This window comes from Dermacentor andersoni, chromosome 4 (assembly GCF_023375885.2).
Source record: "Dermacentor andersoni chromosome 4, qqDerAnde1_hic_scaffold, whole genome shotgun sequence".
Classification (NCBI taxonomy): Eukaryota; Metazoa; Arthropoda; class Arachnida; order Ixodida; family Ixodidae; genus Dermacentor; species Dermacentor andersoni.
Genome location: NC_092817.1, coordinates 107003124 through 107028786, shown reverse-complemented (window position 1 = coordinate 107028786; position 25663 = coordinate 107003124). Strand labels below are relative to the sequence as shown.

The 25663-nt window shown below is 47.8% G+C and overlaps 1 protein-coding gene across 3 annotated transcripts in view; it reads left to right on the top strand.

Annotated features, from left to right (window-relative positions):
- Positions 1 to 3346: 3346 nt before the first annotated feature.
- LOC126536574 (proton-coupled zinc antiporter SLC30A2-like) overlaps positions 3347 to 25663 on the top strand; it is a 99642-nt gene continuing 77325 nt past the window's right edge. Inside the window, exon 1 of one of the 3 annotated variants that reach the window (XM_050183594.3) lies at positions 3347 to 3976. Coding sequence is in view for 1 of the 3 variants with exons in the window: in XM_055074102.2 (XP_054930077.2) it covers positions 24924 to 25075 (152 nt within the window). In the remaining 2 variants the exon portion in view is untranslated. Of the gene's footprint in view, positions 3977 to 24911; positions 25076 to 25663 lie in introns of those variants that run through there. The other 2 variants (XM_055074103.2, XM_055074102.2) reach the window with 2 other exon arrangements.

Here is a 25663-nt window from a genome sequence, read left to right as displayed (position 1 = left end):
ACTCTATGTTAAGACGCATCGCTTTCTGGGCGTCATCATTGACCGCAACCTCTCATGGAGCCCTCACTGCGTCTATCTGAAGAAGAAGCTAGTCGCCATTGCTCAGGTTTTCCGATTTCTATGCGGGAAAAACTGGGGTACACCAGTCCATTCTATGTTGCAGCTGTACAGGGTTTTGTTTCTCGGACTCCTTCGTTACAGCCTACCAGTATTGTCAAATGCATGCAAGACGAACTTTCGCGCCTTGGAGAGCATACAAGGTCAAGCCCTACGCACGTGTTTAGGGCTGCCTAGGTGCACCTCAACAGCAGCGACAATCGCCATCGCAGGAGACCATACAATCCAGACACATGTAGCTGTCGACTCTCTCAGAGCGCACATTCGCCATCTGTCAAGGATCCCCGACCATCATTTGGCCTCCCTACCAGCCGAGAGACCTCAAGCGACCTTTTCACGAGTTATTAGCGCTCATCATGAGTACATACCGGCATCATTTACACCGGCGGCGAAGCCTTCCTCTCCCCTGTGGTGCCTGCGACAGCCTCAAGTGAATTTTGCTATTCCTGGAATTACAAAAAAGTCCAATCATCCATCGCCGGCTCTGAAGCAACTTACACTCATATTACTGCACCAGACGTATCATGAACGCATACATATATATACCGATGGTTCCACCTCACCTACCAGCTCAACTGCCGCATTCGTCGTTCCAGCCAAGAACGTTACAGTTAAATTCAAATTGTCGCACACGACTACATCTACATCGGCAGAACTTGCAGCTCTCCATGCCGCTATGATGTACATCACCGAAGAGCCTACAGAGAAATGGGTCGTATTTTGTGACTCAAAGGCAGCCCTTCACAGCATCAAGTCCGCATTACGTCCCAGAACTTACGAGCAAATGACATCTGAAATCAGGGAACTGCACCACCATGCTCTGGAAAGTGGACACCACATTATATTTCAGTGGATTCCTGCTCACTGTGGCATCGTCGGCAACAACCTAGCTGACAAGGCTGCCCGGTGTGCCCACGAAGATACCAAGACGCGTCCAACACCTTTGGCGAGGTCGGACGCTGCCAGAGAACTTCGCCAACTTGCGCGTAAGAAGTCCCAAGATCTCTGGATTTCAAGTGGCCTAAATTGCAGATTACGTAAACTGGACCCCACGCTACGGCTACAACTGCCATCTAGCCTTCCCCGCGGCGAAGCAACCTTGTTGTGTCGCTTGTGGCTGGGAGTGGCGTTCACGAACGCATACTCCTACCGTATGGGAATGGCCGAGAGCCCGATGTGCGACTCCTGTGGGTGCGAGGAGACCATCGAGCACCTATTGTGTACCTGCCCTCGCTACGATGTCCAACGCCTCTCTCTGCGGGCAACTTTACGCAGACTGGACTCGAGATGTTTCACCGAGTCAAAGATACTCGGACCGTGGCCACACCCGTCACTAGCTCGAAAAGCGATTCGTGCACTAGTGCGGTACTTGAAGTGCACGGGCTTAACAGACCGTTTATAGTGTCCTTGTGTATGGTGTCGCTCCCACACGTACTCAGTGCTTCCTCGCTCCCTTTCTTCCTCTTTCTATTCCCCTTTCCCCCACCCCCAGTGTAGGGTAGCAAACCGGATGCTGTTCTGGTTGACCTCCCTGCCTTTCCTACCCTTGTTTTCTCTCTCTCTCTATTTATAAAACAGTGACTGTCGCAGCTGAAAGCCTGCGTTATTGTAAAACTGCAAATCCAGTGCAATAAAAAAAAAGAAAAAAAAGAAAGAAAACGCGGCTAGATGTATTTTTCCAGCACGGAACGGTACTTGCTCCACATTATCTTTGCAAGATCTTTAGTTCTTGGCGCTCGTGAAAGGAGAACTAAATTCGGAGACACGCACTCAGTCACGCGCTGTTCCGAAGCGTACTTGTGGATATCGAACGAATGGCTAGGCGGGTGTGCAGGACGTGTTGTCTTGTCAGAAGTGCGTTCGCGTACGTGTGCATGCCTGCCCTTCACATGTCGGTGTGTGTGTACAGGTGCGATTAGGCGAGCATTCGTAGCTACCTCGTTAGATTCTCGGTGTAGATCACATGGGCACCGATTAGGCCGCGCACCGTATAATTAGCGCCCCGCTTAATGAGATACAACGGCGCGTTAGTGTTGTGTTTGTCGTTGCGCGCGTCCCGCACATCGTGTTGTGTAGCACACCATGGGCTCCAAATGGGACAGAGCTAGAATATTTAAAAGCTGCGCCGTTTTTCGCCGGGGCATTACCCGTGGCGGTGGCCGGACGTCACTAAACGTGTGGTAATTATGGATTATATAACCAATCAATTAATTATGATTGCTAATCACCGTGCTTACTCCATTCTAATGAGTACTTTTTTCCATGTTACCTTACTCAACAAGTGGTGTGCACATTAGATTAGAGTACATAGCGGAAACTACAGTAGTGACAAGCTATCGTGTAGTGTAGTGTTTCCACGGTGATGGCAATTGCGTGATATTTAATATACAGGTCAAGTACTATATACGCTTGCATGCGCCCCTTGATTCACCTGAAAGCTTCGTGCAGGTATTGATGGTCGAAACGCTGGCGTGATGGGGAGCGCCGACAGAGGAGCACGCGTACTTGTCCCGAAGCGAACGTTCCACGCTGCGGCTCCCTTTTACAGTATCAACTTTGCCGTTCCTTCGAGACTCATCACATCTCGTGACCGCCAATCACATCACGTGACCGCCAACACTCGGATTGCATCAAGACACCAGCCATCTACGAGGATCGCCTTGGCACTGCAGCAGATCACGTGACCCCTAACACACGTCCTGCGGGCAGCGCATGCGCCGTCGCACCCGGGACAGCGTGGCGGTGGAGTGAACACACCTATAGTATGTCCGCATAATTGCTCACGCAATAACTAACTAACTAACTAACTAACTAACTAACTAACTAACTAAACTAACTAACTAACTAACTAACTAACTAACTAACTAACTAACTAACTAACTAAGGGGCCAAATTCACAAATCCTTTCGTTCGCAAGAGCCTCCGCCACTAGCCACTTTGGGCCTTTCACGGCGCAACAAGCTCGTAGATGCCACATCTCTCACTTCCGGAACAAAGCGTGTCGCCCAGATTCCGCGAAGTCGCGCGATCATTTCGATCTTCAGCTTTCACGTTACGTTCATGTTTCAACACCGCCTGCGCACAAGCAAAACAAAGCCACTGCCGCGTACTCCCTCCCCAGACAGCACATCATTTACAGACGTGTCAAGCCGCGCTCGATTGGCATTGCCGTGCTCGCGACCTTCCTGCTGCGCATGCACGTGAACGGTGAGGAGGGAGAGCACGCGCCTGGTCGTTTTATTTTTTCGCGTGCAGCTGCTGCTACTGCGCCTGGCGCACTGCTTCCTCCTCTACTCTTCCCTCCTCGCATTTCTTTCGCCGCGCTGCACCTTGTGGTGCAGCAGCAGCAACAGCGGACATCCAGCCGTTCACGGCTGCCCTTTCCCTGCCGTCTGCATCGTCGCCCGTCCAGGCATACATGGTTGACTGAAACCAACTGTAACCGCGCCGTGAACCGCGCGCAGCCACCAGCCCGTGCGCAAAGGGCTGGCACGCCCTCGCTGTGACCCGCCCGGCGATTGCGAGTCGTCCACGACGGCGCTCGTCGCTGCGGCCTCCGTGCGGGAGCTCCTTGGGAGCCGGGTGCAGCGACCTGAGTCCCGTGTGCAGCAGCGCACTTATCTGCTCAGACACGGCGCGGTTGAGTATAGTAGCAAACCAAGCCAACCGGCCGTCGTTGCTCCGCTACTTCACCGAGTTCGCCGACGCTCCGTAGTGCTACACCTCCCTCGCATTCATCGGGCATAACGGCCGGCGACGTCGTAGCCCCGTACTCCTGCTCCACCGTGGCCCAACGACGAGACGCCGCCGCTGATTCGAAGCGGGGCTCTGGCAGAGAGGGATCGGCGACTCGCAGCTGGTGAGAGCATTCTGCTTCCTTTGTCTGCATGTCTGCAGCTAGCCGATGTGACAGCTGCCGCGCGCCGCATGTGAAAAAAAAAGAAAAGAAAACAATATCCCGGAAAACAACGCGTTCCGATCGTTGGTGCGGTTAAATGGGAAAAAAGAAAGAAAGTCCCTCTCTGTGTTCGGCGCCTCTGGCTCTGAGCAAGCACACCACGCCATTTATCTGGGCCGATATCCGCGGTCGCGTACTGTGTAGCGCGCGTCTCTGTGACAAAGCGTCGAGACAGCGTCAAGAGCAACGTCGGTGGGAGAAGCGTTTGCTTTTGCGAGATCGTGGCAAATGTCTGCAAGCATGCAGAGCGTGCCGCGACCCGGAAAGACTAGCAGCTCGCGTATGGCTACGAGCACAGAAGCAAGGGTGTCGTCCCCGGGTGATATTAGGTGGGACATTTGAATGGGCCTGCGGTTTCCACCTTGCGGCAGATATACGGCCTTTCTGTCACCCTTGCTCTGCTTGTTCTCTTGTGAGATATACGTCCGTGCGCACGCGACGAAAATGTTGCGGACCCGATAATGTGTCTTGCCGCTTTCCTGCATCTTAGTACGACCAACTTGCCGCATCTCAAGATAAGCTTTTTTTTTTCTTTTTTCTTCATCCTGCCTCAGAGGTGCAGCAGTTAACGACTCACGAGGGCCAACATATGTACTAGCAATCTGTCGGGGTCTGGGAGGCGCAATTAACTTAATGATTGCGTGTGCGCTTGGTTCTTTGTGTGCAGCTATATAGGTCGTCAAGGTGCCGGATTACCAGCCGGATTCTTGCAGCGATAACTTTTGTTACCGCAGCTACGAAGCTGGCCTATCTTGAAGAATGATGAAAGTTAGGTGAATTACTTTGAGCTATTTGTTTTGCTAACATATCTGTGTCCTCGTTTACTTCGTATATTTGCTCATTCAGCTCGTTGCGCGAATGCTTCGAGCTCGATATGCTTCCTGCCTCTTCTGTTGAAGCTGAGGTTACTCCTGAGGCGCTGCACGTTTGCATAATCCCTTTTCCCACGTGAACCGAGCCCGGCGCTATTATCCTGGTTTCCCGTATGAAGCGACGAGGGCCCCTTCCCGTGCAGATGAGCTTGTAGCAGGCATTTGGTTGAACCCGCGCCCTGAGACGTTTGAACCGCAGAAGTAGCATGTAGAACGTATGTATAATGGGTGTTCCGAGTTTTGCGTTGGATGACCGTTTTCTTTCCCCCTGACACTTCGTCTGACGGAAGGTTGCCCAACGCGCGGTAATGCTCGAGGTGGCCGCACTCTTTAGCGTATAGTGCAGATAAGATATCGTTCTCTGGGCTGTCCTGTGATCGGATAAGAGAACCGTATGGCTGGTTCGAGGCTCACATGTCTGATCTAATCGGGTGACTCCGCAGCTTTGCCGATCAGTGGAAAATTCGGAGGAGAGGTCGAAGCGTGTCTCAGTGATAAACCGATTGTGAAGCAAGCGGTCCCTGAGTGACCTCGTGAAAGCACAGATAGACCTTATCGTTAAAAGAACAAGCGACCTGCATCTGTAGATGGCAATGAAAACAGCCCAAGATGTCCAAAAATGCGAAAGAACCCTGCAAACGTTTTGTGTTCGCTTGTGTGCCGGGAAGAATTGTGGCATCCCGATATTTGAATGAAAGATTTTCATGGTCCACGATACAGCCTATGCAATTCCACCTGTCGAATATACATTTGTCTTTCTGTTATTTGTTCATATACGACATAGCCTGAAAGAAAATAAACAATTGAGCACGCATTGTATCTTGAACGTATCGTCTTCTTACTAGACATTTCTTGATTTTTTTCCCCTCCGTAAAGAAGCGGTTTATGAAATGATCGCTTATCAACAAGTCCCAGTCGTAGCACTGTATACCATAGCCTCGACCGAGTCACGTAAAAAAACACTCGTCTACTAGTATTTATTTATTTATTTATAGGTTACCTGTATCGCCTCGTAGGGCATTACATCAGGGAGGTTACAGACTTTGCTATAGGTACATGAACAGTTATTTCAATGCGTGGAAAAAGGCATCATTTGATGTGATATATACCAATGCTCGATATCATACCGTTCCAACCTCGAACAGTTCTAACAAAGAATTAAGGCAATACGTCAACTGTACAAGAGTTATTCCCTGACCTTCAAACAGTGGTCCAATCGCTTTGGTATATAGTATGGTGCCTGGATATATTGTTCGCGGTTTATGCCTGTTTTAGAATAATAAATATCGTGGAAACATTTTAATCTGCCTTCGATGGTCCTAACAGTTCTTACCTGTTAAGGTGTTTATGATTTGAACTGTTCCCGAGGATGTGACTTACCGTGGGGGCTTATCGACCAATCGAGAAGTCGCGCATCTGATTCTTCACCACGGTGACTTTTGGTAAAATCGCACGTGTAGAGAGAATTTGACGGACGATAAACAAAGTGGTCAAACGATTTCCGCAACGGCTTATTTAATCAGCTGATCGATCAAATATAATTACCAATATTTACCAAGGTCAAGTGCAGCGATATGTTGCATCGCGCAAAAATACATGCTCAGTGCAAAATTATGTGTGTGACATTTCCACGGTTGCGTCAGAAACAACTCGCAAACATCGATAATTTCCGTAGCGCAACTGAAAGAAGAAGAAAAAAGAAAAATAATGCGGCAGGGGTATACGTATGACTGCTTACGTGTGGGAATGCGAAAGCATTATAGTCCTGGTGAAATGTTTCTCCTTCTGTACGCTCCTTCTCTGCGCGAGCTCTGCACGAGCTCTGAACGAGCAAGGCCACATGAAGAAGCGCCAAGCGTCTCAGCGAGCTCGCTTGCCTACGAGGAGCTAATAATTGGAAGGACAGCTCAGGGGCGTTCGACTGGACATTAATGCTTTTTTTTATTTTGTACACTCATGACGTGGCGCCACTTCCTACCCATTGGCTGCGCCGCCGCGTGCCCGATGACGTACGCGGCACACCTTTAGTCAGCCAGAACCGTGGAGGTGCCGTGACATCGCGGAAGCGGGCTCGTCTCGCACCCCGGAGCCTCGGGGGTTCGTTTCCCACCCAGAAATCGAAGTTTACCTAGTACTCTTTACAACGGCATTGGTTTACTTTGTTTACAGGGACCACCTTCAGAAATCTGAGGTCCATCCGAGCATTCTTTTTACTTGTTTTTACTCTTATCCGTCGGCCATTTTTGATACGACCATTCGCTCACGCCACAGACTACAGAACCGGATTTGCGCATTATGTGGCATGTAATGCTTTTGCGTTAAGACCCGGCGCCATTACAGTTGGCCTGAAGTGTAGCAGAGAACCCTAGCACTGTCTGATCTGAAGTGCCTGCCCATTGCTTCGCACGCAAGGTCCACACTGTGCGGCTGCATTTGCAAGGCGTTCTCTTATATAGGGTGTCGCACGTAACTTGAGCCAAACTTTAAATATATGCTAATGCCACGTAGCTGGACAAAACCACGGTAGTGTCGTTTGCCATCGCTAGGAGAAAGGTTATTTTTTGCGTACCGCCTGACTAGATAATTAGTCTTTAATTAAGCAAATTTTCAAATATTATATATTATAATGAATTAACCGCGAATACCGCGAAAGAAAGACCACGAATCAAATGCAAAGTGCCTCGAGCGGCCAGTAGCGCGGCAATTTTGCGTGTATTGGCGGCCTTCTCTCATGCTTGGAAAAACGTTTTTATGTAGCACGTATTGAGCTACAGAATGCTGTATCGGGAGTTTTTCATGTTGATCTACAAGTTTCTGATTGGCGCTTTTCATACCATAATATTTGAGAAGCTCAATAATTCATTAAGACTAATTATGTAATTAGTCGGAATGCAAAAAAAAAACAATAATCTGAGTATCTCTAAGCGACGGCAAATAACGTTACCTTGGTTTTGTCCAGCTGCGTGGCATTTGCATATCTTTAATGTTTGGCTCGAGTTACGTGGGACAACTAGTTTGCATGCCAAGGGTAAGGTATCCACAGGGACAGCTCCCACTGCGTAACGTGCGTAGCCGGGATTAAGGTCGTATCCGCCCTATCGTGTACTTGCAGCGGTGTAGCTACGCGGTACACCGTAGCTGGTGCCCATATCGTCTGTTAGGATGCAATTAGAACACTGCTACTTGTAAATCTGCGTGGTTACTAGCCTTACTCCTATGCTGTGAATACTTTGGGGCCATCTATTCGTTTTCAACAAAATTGTCTGGAGGTTTCATAGCCCGTTGAAGGAATACTGACGTAAATTTCTTAAAATGTTAATATGTTTTTTTGCTTGAAATTAAAGCTATTCAGGACGAAACTCCAGAAAGAAAAGTTCTGACAAGCCTCAGCGCCCTAAATAATTTACCATAATAGCTTTTATGCATTTTGGTTTCGTTTCCTATAGGAGGCGTATGTGTATGTGGCATGACGTCATGAGGTGGTGATCGACATTGTGACGTTTTGGCACTACCTCGCTTATCTCCTGTGCTGATCGATACTTATTGCGAGGCCCACCGCGCGAGCTGGAGGGAGTGCTAAATCGTCGCGATGTTCTGCACTCACGTGACCACCTTCTCACCATGACGTCATACCACATACGCCTCCTAGGAAACGAAACCAGAAGTGGTTCGAGAAAAATGAATAAGGTAATTTATATAGGGCGCGCTGAGCTATCGCTGTATTTCTGTCGGGCTTTGAAACCGAAAACCTTCATTTAAAACAAGAAATAAACATAGTTGTCATGTCAGTAATCTTTTAAGTGAAAGTGAACACTGGGGCTCTAGCAGCCGACACCCTGCAATGCTTCTACAATTCAAAGGGACACTAACGAGCTACAATAGATCAGTTTAGACCGGTAATGCATTGTTGGAGAACTATATTTTTATTTATTTGGCGGACAAGGACTTATCGCAAGGAGAAAAATAAGTGCATGTATTGTTTCTTTTTTATTGCGCCGAACATCTCGGCGCCGGTACGTCAGCATGGCATTGCATATTTCTTTTCTGGACGATAAACTATCGACAGAACCCGGCAGACGCTGGAAAAAAATCAGTGACGTCATGACGAGCTGTTGCGGGCGCGTAAGCAGCGTCACCACCAGTTTTAAAGCGAAGCTTTCTTTACCCTTTTCTTCGACTTTCCCACTACTGCTGCTGTCCGGCCCACCGCGTCCTGGGGGTGGTTCAGAGCGTGGCAGAGAAGAAAAGAGACACGAAAAACTCGTTTGGACCGCATCGCGTCGAATGTGCACTATACCCTCTGGTGCTCCCGGGTCGTCGCCACATTACTCTTGACAGCTGTAATTATCCATTGCCCCCCCCCCCCCCCCCCGCAAGCGCTTACCTTTCTACCAACGTGCAAGTCCAGATGGAAGCAAGATAGAATGGAAGAAAGGAGAGGAGGCAGAGAATGGGTACAACTGACGCAGTCTCGAAACGAGTGAATAACAGCCTTGCCACTCTTTGCCCACAGTTCCCATCAAAATACAAGGGAGGGGGGGTGATAGGGAAAATGGGACGTGAGATGGAAAAGAAACGCTGGACAAACATAAGTTCAAGGTAGGGTTTCCGCTATTTCTGAAAAATAAAACCATGCAAATGTGTCTTGCGGACAACTTACGCAGGGCGTGCTAAAGCAGAGCCGCATTAATTAAAGCACACCGCAGGGTCTAGGCGACACAACGGAAGCGGTCGCACGTCCAATCAACGCTTCTGTGCCCAACCCCGTAGTTTTGCGGCTGTGGCATTGCTAGAGGTCACGCATTTTAAAGAGACAGCCACATTTTGACGAGGGCGAAATAAAAAACGCTCGCACGCTTAGGTTTAGGGACACGCTGAAGAACACCACGGTGCGAAAATTTATCCGGAGCGCGCCACTACGGCCTGCTTCATAATTCGACTGTGGGTTTGACACGTATACAGCCCCATGATCCAATTCAAGTTGAATGATTCTGCCACGATGCGATGTGCCATGTGAGGCAATGACAATGCTCAACCCTCTCAGAGGTTATGAAATACGGCGCACATCAACGCCTCAAGCAAACGTCTCCTCTCCCGTTTGTTTCGTGTACTTCGCAGACAAACAGCAGTCGTGCACGCAAGGTAACGTTTAACCTCAACTCACCGCTCTCGTGTTGGACAAAACGTTGACGAAATTAAACGTTCGCCTTCAACATCACCGCTAATTATCGTCAAAGCAAACAGCCCAGAAAGCTTCGCTTACATCGATTCCCACAGTGCGTGGGATCTGCATAATTTTTCTTTTCCTTTTTTGTATCTTCTCTGTGTTACCAAGTCTCCTATCGCAATGAGAATGGCAGCTCTCCTTATGAAAAAAAAAAACAATGTATCAAACTTCTCATTTTTCCTTTAGTGTACCTTCAGAAAGAAAAAGAAACTGCAGCAGATCCAACGGGTTGTAATCTTTATACAGCGAAGATTTGTATGAGTGCATGAAGAGTCGAAACACGAGAGCAAGCACGCGCACACACACAAGCCTGGTAGCGCACAAATTATACCGAACCTTTTGTTGAGCGCTATAGCGAGTACGACGGACGCCTTGAACGCATCATGGTTTCAGAGGCAGCATGCACATACGTACGTGGCACCATTCTAATCCATTCTGTCCGCAAGATGCGTTTACTTCCTCATTACCGGGCAGCCGCGGACGCGAGGAGGCGAACGCCATCTCGGGGTGTTGCAAGGAAACCAGCGGCGCGCGCGGATCGCCTACCCCGCTGTGACTGGTTGGCCTATTCGACAAGGGAACAAATAGCTAGGCCGCAGCTGTGGTCACGAAACCCGGCGAGATTTGCAAAACTTCGCTTCAAAAAACCCGCCGTGGTTGCTCAGTGGCTATGGTGTTATGCTGCTGAGCACAAGTTCACGGGATCGAATCCCGGCCACGGCGGCCGCATTGCGATGGGGGCGAAATGCGAAAACACCCGTGTGCTTAGATTTAGGTGCACGTTAAAGAACCCCAGGTGGCCGAAATTTCCGGAGTCCTCCACTACGGCGTGCCTCATAATCAGAAAGTGGTTTTGGCACGTAAAACCCCATAATTTTTTTTCGCTTCAAAAAGAAAAGAGAAAAGAACGGAGTGGCGTTTCTTCGAACAGTCTTTATACTCGGAGTGCCATGCCTCTTCAGCCAACGGTTTTGACTTTTCCATCCCTGTAAATAACAGTGCCTACAAAGGCTGGTAGTAAAGTTTAAACGCAGTCGATAAGGCGATGCGAAGACTCCCGCTTCACCAGTGCCCCCGGGCTGAACTTTGTTTTCGGTGCGAGCGATCGCACTTCCTGCATTTGTTCATAGCAGTTTGAGCGTTATTATTAATTCGCTCCAGATTCAGTCGTTGATTTCTGCCATTTTATTTAACACGCGCAGCGTATATGTATGGTGATTAAGTTTTATTTGGGCGTCTGATAGTTTACGCGCGTCTTTCTTCCTTCCTTTCTTTCTTTTTTTAAATTTGTGCATGTTATCGAATGGACCTTTCTGTTCATTCTTTCGCTTTCCACGCAAGAACTTTTTATTTCGCATTGACGTGTATGGTGACTTTTAGTGATCACACGTTAGAGCCCTAAGGGCATGCCATGGAATTGTGAAAGCGCACAAATGACGGCTGCTTGCCAGTGAAGTAGTATTTTCCCGCTTCTCACTTATCGAGGCACCGACACGGATGAGACACCTTTATGTTTCATTTTTAATTTCGCGCACATTTTGTAGTAGCGACGTTCATAAGATCGAATTAAAATCAACGGCCATTGTGGATCGAATAAAGTTGTTTCACTCACTCACCGACGATTACGATACTCACTAATGCAAAACTTCAGCGCAGCTGTATAACTGTTTTCATTTCGCGATATATTGACTGGCGCGGATAACCTATTTCGAATCCAACGCGTGGGCGTGATTCACAGCAGCCGCCATGCAGCTCATGCAGCGCTTTGTTTCCATACCGGCGACGCGCTACGCTGGTGCCATATCGTAGCCATCGTCGCCTCACAGCCCGTCTTGCGCGGCACTACGTTTTTCATCGAATGCTTCGATTCCACTAACGACGAGAACGGCCCTTCGTCGCGGTGAAATCCTGCCACCAGTGTCAGCGGCGACAACGCCCAAGGAAGCGTGACATCGAGCCTTGCTCGTAGCTGCTCGCCATCGTCCCTTGCAAGAGCAGTGATCTCCGTCACACACGCTGGTACCGTGGACTGGCTTTAGCAAATCACGCCGCAAACAAGCGCGCAACCCTCCCCGTCTCACGCCACCCAGCCCCTCCCTCCCCCTTTTTGGAAGCGCAGATGAGATCGCCCACCCGGCTGCATATGCCGTGGCCGCTGGCAACTCAGCGCATGCGCAGGTCGTCTCCCCCTCCGCTTTCCGCCTCATGCTTTTACTGTGGCTTTTTCCTCCACTTTCCTCCTCGCGCGCTCTTTCATCTACCGCTGCGTCCCGCGTTCGCTTTCATCTTTCGCTGTGCTCGTTCGCTCGGTGACGAGGTATAACAAGGCCGAGGCACACCGACGCTCAATTCAGGAACGGGCGCCTAAGAGCTGCGCTTTAAAAATGATAGGTGACCCTAATCTTTGACTTGGGTGTCTCTTAGGGGCACTCGCTCCTCGGCGTTCGCGTTCTTTAGGTTAAGCGAACGAACGCCTTTCCCTTGACACGATATGCGGGCGAGGAGGAAGCGCAGCGTGCGCGACGTGGCGGGGCTTAGCCCCCTAGCGAGCGGCGTAAGAAGCGCACCTTACGTAAAGTCCCTTGACTCTTTGAACTCTGCCGCCGCCGCGCGACCTCCTCGCCCCTTGCTCGCCCCCTGCTGGAACCTATTTGCCCCCGTTTATCTGCACAATTTGTCTCCTTGCCGTTGCCGTTGGAAACGCGTTGATCTTGCGTTTTGCTTGTCTTTTCCTTTTTCGTTCGCGCCATTTTTCTCCTTAGCTCAGCAAAAAAAAAAAAAAAAAACTATAGAGGAGGCTCTGGCTCGGCGCCTTAGCTCGCCGTAGCGAATGTTGTACGCCGTGTTTCCTGTTGTAGGTGCTAGCGCTATGCCGTGCTGTCCCGCATATAACTGCAGCAAGAATCTTAAAGATGGTTATGGAGTATTTATGATACCACAAGGAAAGCGTGACGGCTTGCGCAAGAAGCAGTGGCTGCACAACATTGGCCAAAAGAACTTTGTTCCGACAAAGAACAGTGTTGTTTGCGAGGTAAGGCGTCTTTCTTATTGCTCGTATCAAAGCATCCCCTAATGCTTCACTTCTTTTTCATTTTTCCGGCCTGCTCATCAGCGTTTTACCGCGACAATTTGTACGTTATACAAAAACTGGGGTGTCCTCAGTATGCTGAATGTTCTGCTGGGACTCATCACCTCGCATGTTGTCAAGTGTAATTCAGTCGAAAATGCAGCACTATGGGTTCTGCTTTCCGCTGTGAACAATTATGTGCGAATATACGGTCTCTCGATCGCACTTTTCGTGATTGGTAGGACTCGTTGCCTGTTTTACTGAAAATTAAAATAGCGGCTGGTAGAGGAGCTTTCTTTCCAGCTTACTTCGATATGTGCGTCAGTCACTGAGAGACAATGAATGCAGGCCCTGAAAAAATTAGTGGCAAGTATACCCGTGACATTGCGGGTCATGAACGCCAGCTAATCTACATTGCTTTTTTAATGCTTGAGCTTTCTTTGGCGAGTACCCCGGCCCCGTCACCCGATGAGTGTAGTGCCTTCTATCTGCTCAAAAATGCGTAATTTGCACAGTTAGGACATTTAATCGTTATAGTAGTGTAAATGTAGATGATTGGTAGCTTCATAAACGATAAGGAACAATTTAATTCCCCCCCCCCCAAAAAAAAAAAAAAAGAAATATACATGCGCAGGGAAGCTTACAGTATGGGTGGGCCAACTGAAATTTGTGGGTGGCTCAACTTGAAATTTGGGGTTTGGCCAACTTGAAATTTGGTGGTTGGCCAGCTTCAATTAGGGGAAAATTCAAGTTGAAATTTGGACGTGGTCCGACTCGAAATTTGGGCGTGGTGCAGCTTGAAATTTGGGGGTGGGCTAACTGAGATACGGAGGTATGCTTACGCATACTTAGACAACTCTAGTAGCGTTCCCGCATTATTTTTCAGTTCTTGAATTTGCTTCGAATTGGGCCGCCGCACGTGCATGAGTGGGTGACGATTATTATTTGGCTTTCTCACGGATACAGGCAACGTGCAGGGTGTATTCACATGATCGCGCACGCTTGTTCGCACTGATATTGCGCAGCCGTCCTGTTTAGTTTAGAGATCACAGCGCAAAAGCTACTTTCACAATGAGAAGGCATATGGGAAACATGTGGACGGACGATGCACTCTCGACTAATTCATTGTAAGAGAGCACGCTGAATATAATAGCTGCGTTGCACATGCGCGCACAAGCAAAAAAAAAAAAAAAGGCCAGACACAGAAGGATGTTCCACAAGCAATACTAGATCAGATCCACAAAGTAATTCATCGTATTGTGCGGCAGAAGATATGTTTGGAGTATAGAGCTCGCCTCACAGCTCCTTTTACATCAGTATGCCCCATTCATATTTATTTATTTTATTTATTTATTTAAGATACTTTCAGGGCCCGAAGGCATTACAGAAAGGAGTGGGTGAACATAACAAAACATTTGTGCAATATACAAAGACAGATTCAACGTGGCGTTTCATGAATGCTGGTTTTGAATGTGTCGGTATCCAGGATGGCTGCAACGGTGGCGGGAAGGTGGTTCCAATCTTTGCTTGCGCTAGGGATGAATGCATTACTACAAAGTTTAGTACGTGAAGACGGCACACCAACTTTGAAACTATGGTCAGAGCGAGATGATATGTATGACGGTTGGGTGATAAGCTGTTCTTTCAACAAAGGGTTGTGGTGGTGGATTTTATGGAATAGCGAAAGGCGGAAGCATCTACGACGGAAAGAAAGTTCTGGCAAGTTAAGTGTTGTCTTCATTGAGGTAACGCTAGCATGTCGGGAGTAGTTTGATAAGATGAAACGCTTTAAACGCATATGGCTTTAAAAAGAAACCAACCTCCTCATAAACGTTACCTTCAGCCTTCTCGATGCTGTTATCACCATTTTTCAAAAAGTTCTACACCGCTGGGGTGCGCAAGGGGCCCAAAATTATGCGCTTCGATCGAATACTGCGGCCTGCCCGCGGGAGCCAAGGAGAAAAAACGTGCCGTGCGCAGCGAGAGCACGTGAGCGCCGCGAGAGGAGAGAGAGAGGAGGGAGCGACGTCACGTCCGCTCTGCTAGGCAGATGTTCCGTCTATGCTAGCCAGCTGTTTTCTATGAATTAGCTGATTAAATATCATACGACCCTTTCTTGTGTGTGACGTCATTACTTGCGCTTTCTACTTCTGGGTTTCCAGGAATTTCGCCAAAGTCATGCTCTTGTGGCGGGTCTCCAGTCTACGATTCTGTGCTTTGGTGTGCAGTCATCAGTGATTTCCACTTAATTATAATTATTCCAGACACTTTAGTAACTCAACTTGTAACTAAACTTAGGCTTTGATATCATATCTAATGAAACCCGTAAATTTTGTACTGTAGTATGTTTTTCATTTTTTCTTTTCTGATATATTTTGAATTTCGTACCCGGTCGTCTCAGGAGGTGAGCCGGAAGTGCTGCACAAGAAACGAGTGTCTTTCGATGCTCGTCCACTAATAGAAATATCAAGTGTTGCCTAGTGCATTTAAAGCAGCATTTATCGCGTAAGTACTTGAAAAGAACGGTGTGAAGAAAAGAACTATACGGGGTGTCCCAGCTAACTTTAGCCAGAGTTTAAAAAATATGCAAATGCCGCTTAGCTGGACAGAACAAAAGTAATGTTGTTTTCCGTCTCTTGGAGATACTCAGATTATGTTTATTTTGCATAATTAGACAGTCTTAATTAATCAACTTTTCAAATACTATATGAAAAGTGTCAATGAGAAAATTGTAGAGCGACATGAAAAAACTCCCGATACAGCTTTCTCTTGCTCAATGCGTGCCACATAAAGGTTTTCTTCCGAGCGTGAAATAAGCCCGCAAATGCACGCGAAATCGCCGCGCGACTGGCCGCTCGAGGCACTTTGCGTCTATTCGCGGCCACTCTCGGAAGAAAAGACTTTTATGTAGCACGTACTAAGCAACAGAAAGCTGTATCGCGAGTTATTCGTGTCGCTCCACAATTTTCTCATTGACACTTTTCAAACACTGACATTATTCAACGAAAGGAATCCGACGTTTTATTCGGCTTGTTAAACGCAGCTTTCCTCCCGATGCCTTAAGGAAATTGCGCCCATCGCTCGACACGATAAATGCGGCTGTAGGTCGTACGGTCTCCGTCTTACTCGGCTTGCAACCTCACCGAAAGGTCGGATGCACGACACGACATGCCTCGTGCGTCGGGCAGCGGTCAGCGACCATGCCGATGATTCTCTCCCTGCCGCGGCATATATATATATATATATGCCTCGTAATCAGATAGTGGTTTCGGAACGCAAAACCACGGAATTTAATTTAACCCCGTTAATGAGCTGTTTCGCTTTGTCTTCTCAGTTAAGCCCCAACTCGCCCAATTTTCTCCTTTTTACCGTGAGCACCCTAAGCTCGGCTCCTTCGGTCGCGAATTAAGATTGGCGTTCGATGGTTAAGTCGGCAAATACGGCATTGTTTTTTTTTTTTTGTTAGAAAAATATAATGCTTGTTTTCGGCGGTAATACATTGGCACTTTCTCCCCGCGTGAGTCTCGCCTCCTATGGAAGCTGTTACTGATGTTCGCATGAAAAGAAAAGGAAAGTGCGCGAGCACTTTTCGAGAAAACGGCACTTTGCATGTAGCCGCGGAGCGATATTCGTTCCAGCTGTTTCTGGCTAGTTTCCGCACATCTGGACAGCGCGCACATTTCAGGGCCATGCTATATTGCCGGATGAAACGAATGTCCCCGCTCGCGTCACCTCGATGCCGGCCGGCTACACGTAGTCGTCTATTGCAGCGTCAGCTGTTGCAACACCTCACGAACGCTTCGGCCGAGTCCGCGTTCCGTCCGGTATTCAATGCGCGCAGGGGCGGTTTTCAAAGCATCTGTCTCAAAGGATTTCAGTCCAAGCTCATTCACTTCCCGAAGGAGCTCGGAGCAATAAGTCAAAGTGCAACGAGGGCCTTTCACGTGGTCACGGCCACGGACAACGGTAGGCCGAAGATAAGAGTCCTCGTTTCAAGATTGCAGCGAGGCTTGTTGCTCATCGGGCATTCACCGCCAGGTTCGCGTGGCTCGAACGCTGACGGCATCACTATGAAGTTGCTACACACTCTGCGAGAATATGTGGGCACGTAAGTCGATATATAATAGATAGATGATAATTTCATGTATATATATATAGGTTCACAAATAATAGGCTGACAAAATTCAACGTTTGGTGGGGTTAGACGAAGCCACCCGGTAACAGGACAAAATGGAAATACCGTTCGAAGAAGCTGGTATGTTAATGAAGTACATGTTGGCTAAGTAGCAACGACGTTTTGTAGCTAAGCGCGAAGACACGATTTATTTCTAATTGCGGTGGCCGCATTTCGATGGAGGCGGAACGCGCTCGTGTACTGAGCTACGGGTGCCCGTTCAACAATCAGAGGAGGTTTATAGATTAACCGGAAACACTTCGCTATACGTTTCTAGCATCCCCCTTGTGTCACTTTGGGACCAAAGCTAAACTAGCAAGACGGATGTCTCTTTGTTCACCGGCGCCCTGAAGAAATGCGAAACAACTGATTCGCAACGTCTGTATAGTGAACAACGGGAGCTATACGCAGCTGTGGCGGCGATGTTAGGGCCCCCTGCATGGCCTCAGTGTTCTGCTGTTGTTACAGAATGTATCGAGCTAAGCAACCTGCTGGGAAGTCATCCCATCAGGGCCCATTGAATGTATTCGAGGCGCACAGGTGTTCCTGTGACTAGCGTTGAGACACGCCCAAGGGCACGCGGTTCGTCGCATGGGCCGTTGCCGTTGCTGTTGTAACAAGGTGGTAGGTGCAGCTAGGATGTGCGGTATATTTTAGGTATATCGACGCTCGCCGATAGTGGTGCGCGGTGCCTGAGGAGGCAAGGCCGGCCGCCTATATAGGGCGGCTGAGTGCATGCAGCGAGAAAAGAACGGGAAAACGGCCGCAGTGCCACTCAGCAGGAGCAGCGTTGATTGGCCCGAGAGTGAGTATGTGAGTGAGGGTGGATAGTGGTAGTGATAGTAATGGTAATGATAATTACAATGATGGTAATGATAATAACGCCGAAGTCATCTCACTATGAATGTCGAAGTTAATGCTTTGCGGTGTAGCGACACACCGTATTGTCACCGCCGATGCGCTTCGTGTATGAGTCACGCACTGCAGGCGGGCTCCTCTATCGCGCTTCCATCTGAGCACGGTGCGCCATCTAGCGCCGCCGCCGCCAAGTCTCCTGCGTGGCCTCCGAGATTGCACCGGTGGCGCGCTAGGGCGTATGAGAGGTGCGTTGCAATATGGCTCCCTCTAGCGCTTCCCTATGGACACGCGGCACTATCTATTTAGCGGCGTGACCGCTAAGACCTCGCATGGTCTCCGAGATGTGTGACGCGCTGGGGCGTGCTGACATTGCGGACGAATTACTCCGTCCCCGCTGGCATTCGTAGCGCAGCGCGATAAAGCGTAGGATTGCAGTGATTAAGGACCCCGTGTGACACGTGCTCGTTTCCGCCCAGCACCGGATAAATTTTAATGGATTCCTACCCGCCGTGGTTGCTCAGTGGCTATGGTGTTAGGCTGCTGAGCACGAGGTCGCGGGATCGAATCCCGGCCACGGCGGCCGCATTTCTATGGGGGCGAAATGCGAAAACACCCGTGTACTTAGATTTAGATGCAAGTTAAAGAACCCCAGGTGGTCGAAATTTCCGGAGTCCTCCACTACGGCATGCCTCATAATCAGAAAGTGGTTTTGGCACGTAAAACCCCATAATTTAATTTAATGGATTCCCTTTCTTTTTTATTGAAGAGCGCCGAGAAAGAGGTTAAGCCAACATTTTTAGAATGCATTACCTTCGAGATTGGCCCTTATTTTTGGTTTGACAGCGGCGGAGCGAAAAGGGCTGGAAGTATCTAAAGAAGGCTAGTTGCATTGCAAGGCTGTGGCCGTAGGCAAATATAAAAACAATTGCAGGTCCTACTAATTAGAAAAGAATACAAAGAGAAAGAAAGAGGCAGTGTCACTCCGGGAAAAAGGAAGACCTCAGACTTGTGCGAGTCCGAAGAACCACAGCTCAATTTCTAGCGAAACTATTACTTTCGAGCAGACTCATTGAAAACTTCAGTTACTCATGTAATTAAACCAGACATTTTAAAACAGTGCTCTCATACGCCTCGCACGCTTGCAACTTTGTCCGCATATAACGCCATCGGGCATTTGCTTAAGGATTTTTTTTTTACGAGTAACTTCGCATGCACTCCAGCTACGCAACCCACGAAACGAGCAATCGAGCTTTTTCTTTCATGGTGGACCGCTTTGGCAGTCCACACACAGAACACAGGGACTGCGAGCAGATACGTTGGACAGATCTCTCCCGTTATTTTTTTTTGTTGTTGTTGAAAACATGGGCGTGCTGGGATCTGTGCTCTTCGTCCCCACTGACAACTTTGCGTGTTCGCATATGTGGCACTCTCGCTATTGCTAAACAACTGGGGTAATTCCTTTCCATGTTTATGGCATTTGTGAATAAACTACGTGTCCTAAAGGGGCGGAGGTCAGGCGCATCACACTTCCCTGGAAGAATCCTGTCCGGCACTCTTAGCATGCCAGTCTATAGAATGGCCTTTTGGCTACCCTATACAGTTGTGGGGAGGTTGCAGTCTTAACATGTCACACGCTATGGACTGTCAGTTTGGCTATCGGCAAGGGGGTGAAGAAGCGAAAGAGACAGGAGTTTAGACTGATCGCATGTGCTGGACGCTCAATTGACATTTTCCCCATCCTTGTAAGTCGGCTGCCCTGCAGAGCTCCGCAGTCGCCCAGAAGCCCTCGTCCGCAAGCCCACTTTGTGCACTGAAAACAAAAAGTGTGCGCTGTCGCGTTTTGGCCCCTTTGAGCTCTGAACCGTCGCTGGCTGCCTTGCCCACGCTTTGTGGTGGGATCGCTTGAACGGAAAACATTAGCTGCAACCTCGTCCCTGGAAAATGCTGCCTCGAAGTGGCAAACACCACGAAGCCGCGACAGCACCCCATTTTTGTAGTACGCGTAGAGAAATAAAAAAAAAAAATCCCCAATAAACACCGGAGACAGCACGACAGCCGCAGCAGCATTTTACCACGACAACTCTGGCACGAGATTCTTGGGATCAACGGAGCTTTGCAGAGCAGCACCCTTACAGAGGTGAGGAATTTCATTGCCGTTTAGTTACTGCATAAGTGCTCAAGGGGCTGTACGGGGCTGCTGATGAGCGGCAAGACCAGGCTACCAGGACCTCGATTTCCGTAAATTACGCGAACTTGTTTTTACGGTTCGAGTAATTCTTTTGTTATGCATTGGATTACGCGCTCACACTAGCTAACTGTGCAGCGTATGATACTCACAACGGGGGCACGCACGATAGCAAGCGAGGCAACCCCGTGTTTTCAGCAGGTTTCAGCACAAGATAAGACTCTGATGTCTATGCTTAAACCAGGTGATGCAAGGAACTCTGTCGGCATTCGTGTTGCCTTCTCGCAGACGACAGTACAGCCACAGCGCGCCCTGACCACGAGTATTGAAATGATAACGCGGTCAAGGGCTCGTTGCTGATAATTCTTCTTCCACACGGTCAAGTGGGGATGTAACAAACACGGACAACGCAAGATACTTCGATGTCGCCTCATGGTCATTCCACGCAAAATCAACCAGCGTTTCTTTTTTTGGAACATTTCAGATATAGCTGGAAAAAAATTTACACATGTTTGTTGGAATTCAGAACTCGTCTACACGTTTCTTTTTGCCAAAAATTTTGTAGCATTTTGGCGACAGGCTTACTTTTCCTGCCCAGCTGAGCCAGAAGGTATCAAACCTTGTCGTTAAAGGCAGTTGTATGATTCATTCATTCAAATGCTGTGTATGGCAAGACAATGAAGTGATGTGACTGTCAAAATAACCAATATTTCGGGTACTAGAATTCTTTGAGTGCTTTTGGCACCAGGAAAAGCCGGTAAAATCGCAAGGTATTCCATTTTTATCGGAATGCGGGAAAATCCAGACGTCACAAAGTAAAATAGAATGCTATTCCGGTTGACATAGCATAGCCGAAAAATATTTAAAGCTTGAAGGTTCAGTAGATCGCCTGAAAAAGAGCTGTAAAGTTTTAAATCTTTTTTTTTTTGCAGTGAGCTTTGTTTTCAAGGTAAAAAAAGTAGCTTTGGTGTTCGGCTAAAAATATACGTGATATATCACTAGATAGCTCTAAATTTCCGCTATTCATGTGTGAAGTCACAAAAGCGTGTTTTTTAAACGCGAAAAATTACGCGCCCAAAGCGTTCGTCGCACTGCGCGAGCATTGTATTTGTCCAGGTATATCGCTGCGGTCTTTTCTTCTTTTTTTTCCCCTATGAGTTGAAGTGTTATCCATTGTCGGAGATCCCGGATGTTCAATATAGCGCTTCTTAAGATATTTCATAGAGGAACGATGACACGAGGTGTTGGTCGGGTCCCTTTATGCAAAACTTCTCGGCTTGAAGCATTATTGGCGTGACATTTCTGACGTCATACTTTTTTGCGTCAAATGAAGGTCAAAACGCTGTAAACCTCAAAGAACGGTACCGTCAAGTGCCAGAATGCCCTAACTAATTTACTAAAATACTTGTTTACACTAACCAGTATCTGTTTCAGGGCCCGGCAGGCGTATGCGTCTTGACGTCACGATACATTGGCTGCTTCCGTTCCTGTGATTACGGCGTCCACCACCCGCGCGCGCGCCCAGTAACAGTGAACACGCGCAGTAGATATATTTTTTCTTCCTTCTTTTTTTTTTATGAGAAGCGCTACCGTACAAAGCGCTGTTCTTAAACGACGTCCGCAAAACCAAATTTTTGCTCTGTCTTGACGTCAGGACGGTGTCGATGACGCCAGGCCCGGCATTTCGAGACAACTTCAGTGTTAAAATATCGTACCAGTGTTTCCCGACGTTAGTAATTGTCAACTGTGACCTCTTTACGCACGACAAGGGGCGCTGTGAAGTTTCTATAACTTCGTATTCGTCCGTAGCGCTTCAAACTATACTGTTGGTGACAGCACGTACTGCAGTTCGTTTTCGTTCTAGGGCATATGTGACCTTGTCGCAGCTCCCTGGTTAATTTCCTTCTCAAATGCACTACAAAGGCCACGCTGTGTTTAGTCTATAGGAACGGCAGAGAGACGGGGCACAAACGGTTATGCGCCGCCGAAGCTTCGTGATCGCTCATCCTCGATGCAGTAGTGCAAGCGGTACTCGTGGAACAATTCCCAGAGGACCGGCCATTGTTTCCGCAGGCGGGCTTGCACCAGTGCGTCATAAATCGGCACACTATCGCGTTTCTTGACTCTACAAATCGTCGTTCTGGCACGTAAAACCTTATAATTTATTTTTCCTTGACTGTACAGAAAGCCGGACACACCTGAAAGCTGTTGTGACTTCTTCTCGAAAGTGATAAGTGTTGGGGTAATTTACTACTGGCAGCGTAACTGATTTGTTTCGGAGATTGACGTTGTTGGTCGCAGCTATGCGCTTTCTCTCTCTATACATATTTTCTTTTTTGTTTCGACCTGTCGCCATTGAACTTCGGCCCGCGGGGCACGCAAGCTATTGAATCCATGGCCTCGTAGTAGATGCGCACAAGGCCTGCGCTGTAACCGGGTATTTGCAGCTGAATGCATACAAAGGCCTAATGGTATTCTGGTACTTCATAATACACTAGTAGCATTACAAGAAGAATGCAGTCTGAATTTGTGTTTATTTAACCATGTGGTATACGAAGAAGTAAGTCTACATAAGTGTGTGGGCCTATTGGGAGAAAAAAAAAAAAAAAAAAAAGCTGCGTTACGGCGCACCTTAACTGGCTCCATGACCTCGCTTTTAAATAACGCAGTTTTAGACAGAACACTTAAATTCTCGGCTGTTAATTTCATTGTGTTGTGTGTACATTTGGAAGATGGAAACAGAGTTTGAGGTTCATAGTTCGTACGAGGAAGCGTTACCGAACATACCAATTTTCTGCATCTGGAGTAAGGCATCTGGAGTAAGAACAGCGCATCATCGTCGTCGCAACAATTTACTTCCAGAATTAAGGAGGCGCCAGTAATCAATTGCCTTTAGAGTCATCCCAGCCCCGGAACAAGGTCGCGTAGTATTAGAGATACGATGTTTCGTCCGTGGAGGTATTTTGAACGTGCGTTCACGCGTAAAAAGCTAACGCGCAATTCGACTGGTCTGCCACTTTTCTAAAATGACGTCGCAGTTATTTTGATTAGTAGGTAACCCTTTGTGCAGTGGAAGTTGTCGGTTCTTCTAGTCCGTAATAGTTGTCGTTTCAATCAAGTAAATGGGTAATTTATTGCAGTTCTAAGAAGTTCAATGCGGGTACTGGCTTTCAATATACTCGGCAGTTCAGAAATGTTTTCCGTGGAACTCCTTTGGTTATTGAATATTTTCGTGCTGCACACTGTGAATTAACTTGCTAGTGCCGTGCTATCTGCTAGTCTCTAGGTTACTTTTGTTTCAGACGATGGTCCCACAAATTCAGCGCAACCAGTCCTTATACTCCCGAACCAGAAAAAATGTTGTATAACTGCGAAGCTTAATTATCTAAGAAATGATGTATCGGTTCCTTTCGTAGCTGCATGCTTTCAGGTTCTAATTTGAATTTTGTTAGCCGAGTTATGGTAAATGTACAAAAGCGAACGTGGAGGCTAACTTTCCATGTCACACTGCAGTGACGTCTATCTACAGCGGGCAGTAAGCGGAGCAGACACCGCGACTCATTTTTGATGCAAATGAAATGAGCGAGAAAGGCCGGCATCCGCATTAGAACCTCGCACGAACGAGCGCTGCATTGAAAATTTCTAAGCGAGTGCAGCTGTGCATGCAGACGCAAACGGTAACTGCGTACGTACAAATCTTTCTATTTGAAATCGCGACGCAGAGGCTGCACCCTAAAGAAATTACATAAGCAGGATGCATAAAGATTTATAAAATGCCTCACCACGTTCCTCCTCCCCCGCTACATGTGCGGGCAGAGGGAGCGCATCGCGGCACCCTAGTAATGACAGCGCAAGACCTGTGATGACTGGATACACATACATGTGCAACTTGACCTAAGTTCACCTCAATGGGAAGCAAAACGGATTAGAAGAGCAACAAGGAAAGAACATTGCAAGATAATAAACTGAGCAAGAAGTTGCGTACACAACGCCTTTCGTTGCACAGTGCTATTCCCTAAAGATTTTTCTTTTCGTCACAACTGTGTTCACTTCATGCTCCTTTCGCAACTTTCACGTAAGTATGAGGCAAGGCTCTTTCTTTCTGTCTAGACAGTCAACACAGATGTCGTTAGCACAGATAAAGCAGCTGAAGCTACAGCGGCAGAGAAAAAAAAGAAGGAATCGCGACGCAGTTCTAGTTCAGCGCGTGCATGAATCCTTCACTTCCCTTTTGTGCCTGGCCTCCTATTCAAAGGTTCGCCCGCCTGAACAATGCTCTTCCGCAGCATCAGACACGTTCGCAACTGAGTCAGCCGCGTCGTACCTCTTTTCTTTTCTTTTTTTCTCCTCGACTTGTGGAGACTATCAAACGCACCAAAATCGGAGCAGAGGCCGCTAACACGGGGTCGGGAGACCGTGAATGGTGACTTCACGGCGCGACATGCACTACGACCCTATCCGCGCCATGGGACGACTCATGCTGGGTGTTTCGTGGCTGGCGAAGAGTACGGTGCCGCTCAACATCGCCGTCTGCGTTCCTTCCGAGTGCGCAGCTGTTTGTCACGGGTCTTCGGTGGAACGTGCCAAGTTCGAAACAGCACAGCCCTTTCTGAGCGAGTAAGTCGAGGCTTCGAAAATTAAGGTGATCAAATCTAAAGCAAACAAATTTCTGCATGAATCAACACACCGTGTAGCCAAAGAAGTCATAAAAGAAGTTCGAATTTTTTTTATCAACCAAAAGAATTATAGGCAACCCTAGAAAGCGGCAAAGTATAATTTTCTTATGAAGCTGAGAGAAGCACGTGTAGGTTAATTAGCATACTTAAATTTGTTAACCTGTATGCCTTTCACCTCTTCTGTTCCTTCCTTAACTGCGAGCGTAGAATTGCATGTGAATGAGGCTTAGATTTGCTTAATAATTACTTGATGATTCTTAATGAGGGAAAGGCGGAAATAAAAGTTACAGTAACCTTACTTACGTTTTTATTTCCACTTCTTGGTTAAGAATATAACATTTACTACAAATGCAACCCTCATTCTATAGATTTGCCTAATCCGTAGGGAGGGAGAGTGGGGAATAAGTCACAGTAGCCTTTCTTGCGTTTTTATTTCCACTTCTTGTTTAAGACTATAACATTTATTACAAATGCAAGCATCAATAATATTTAACTGTTTTTATATAAGAAAGATATGTCGGATCCAACG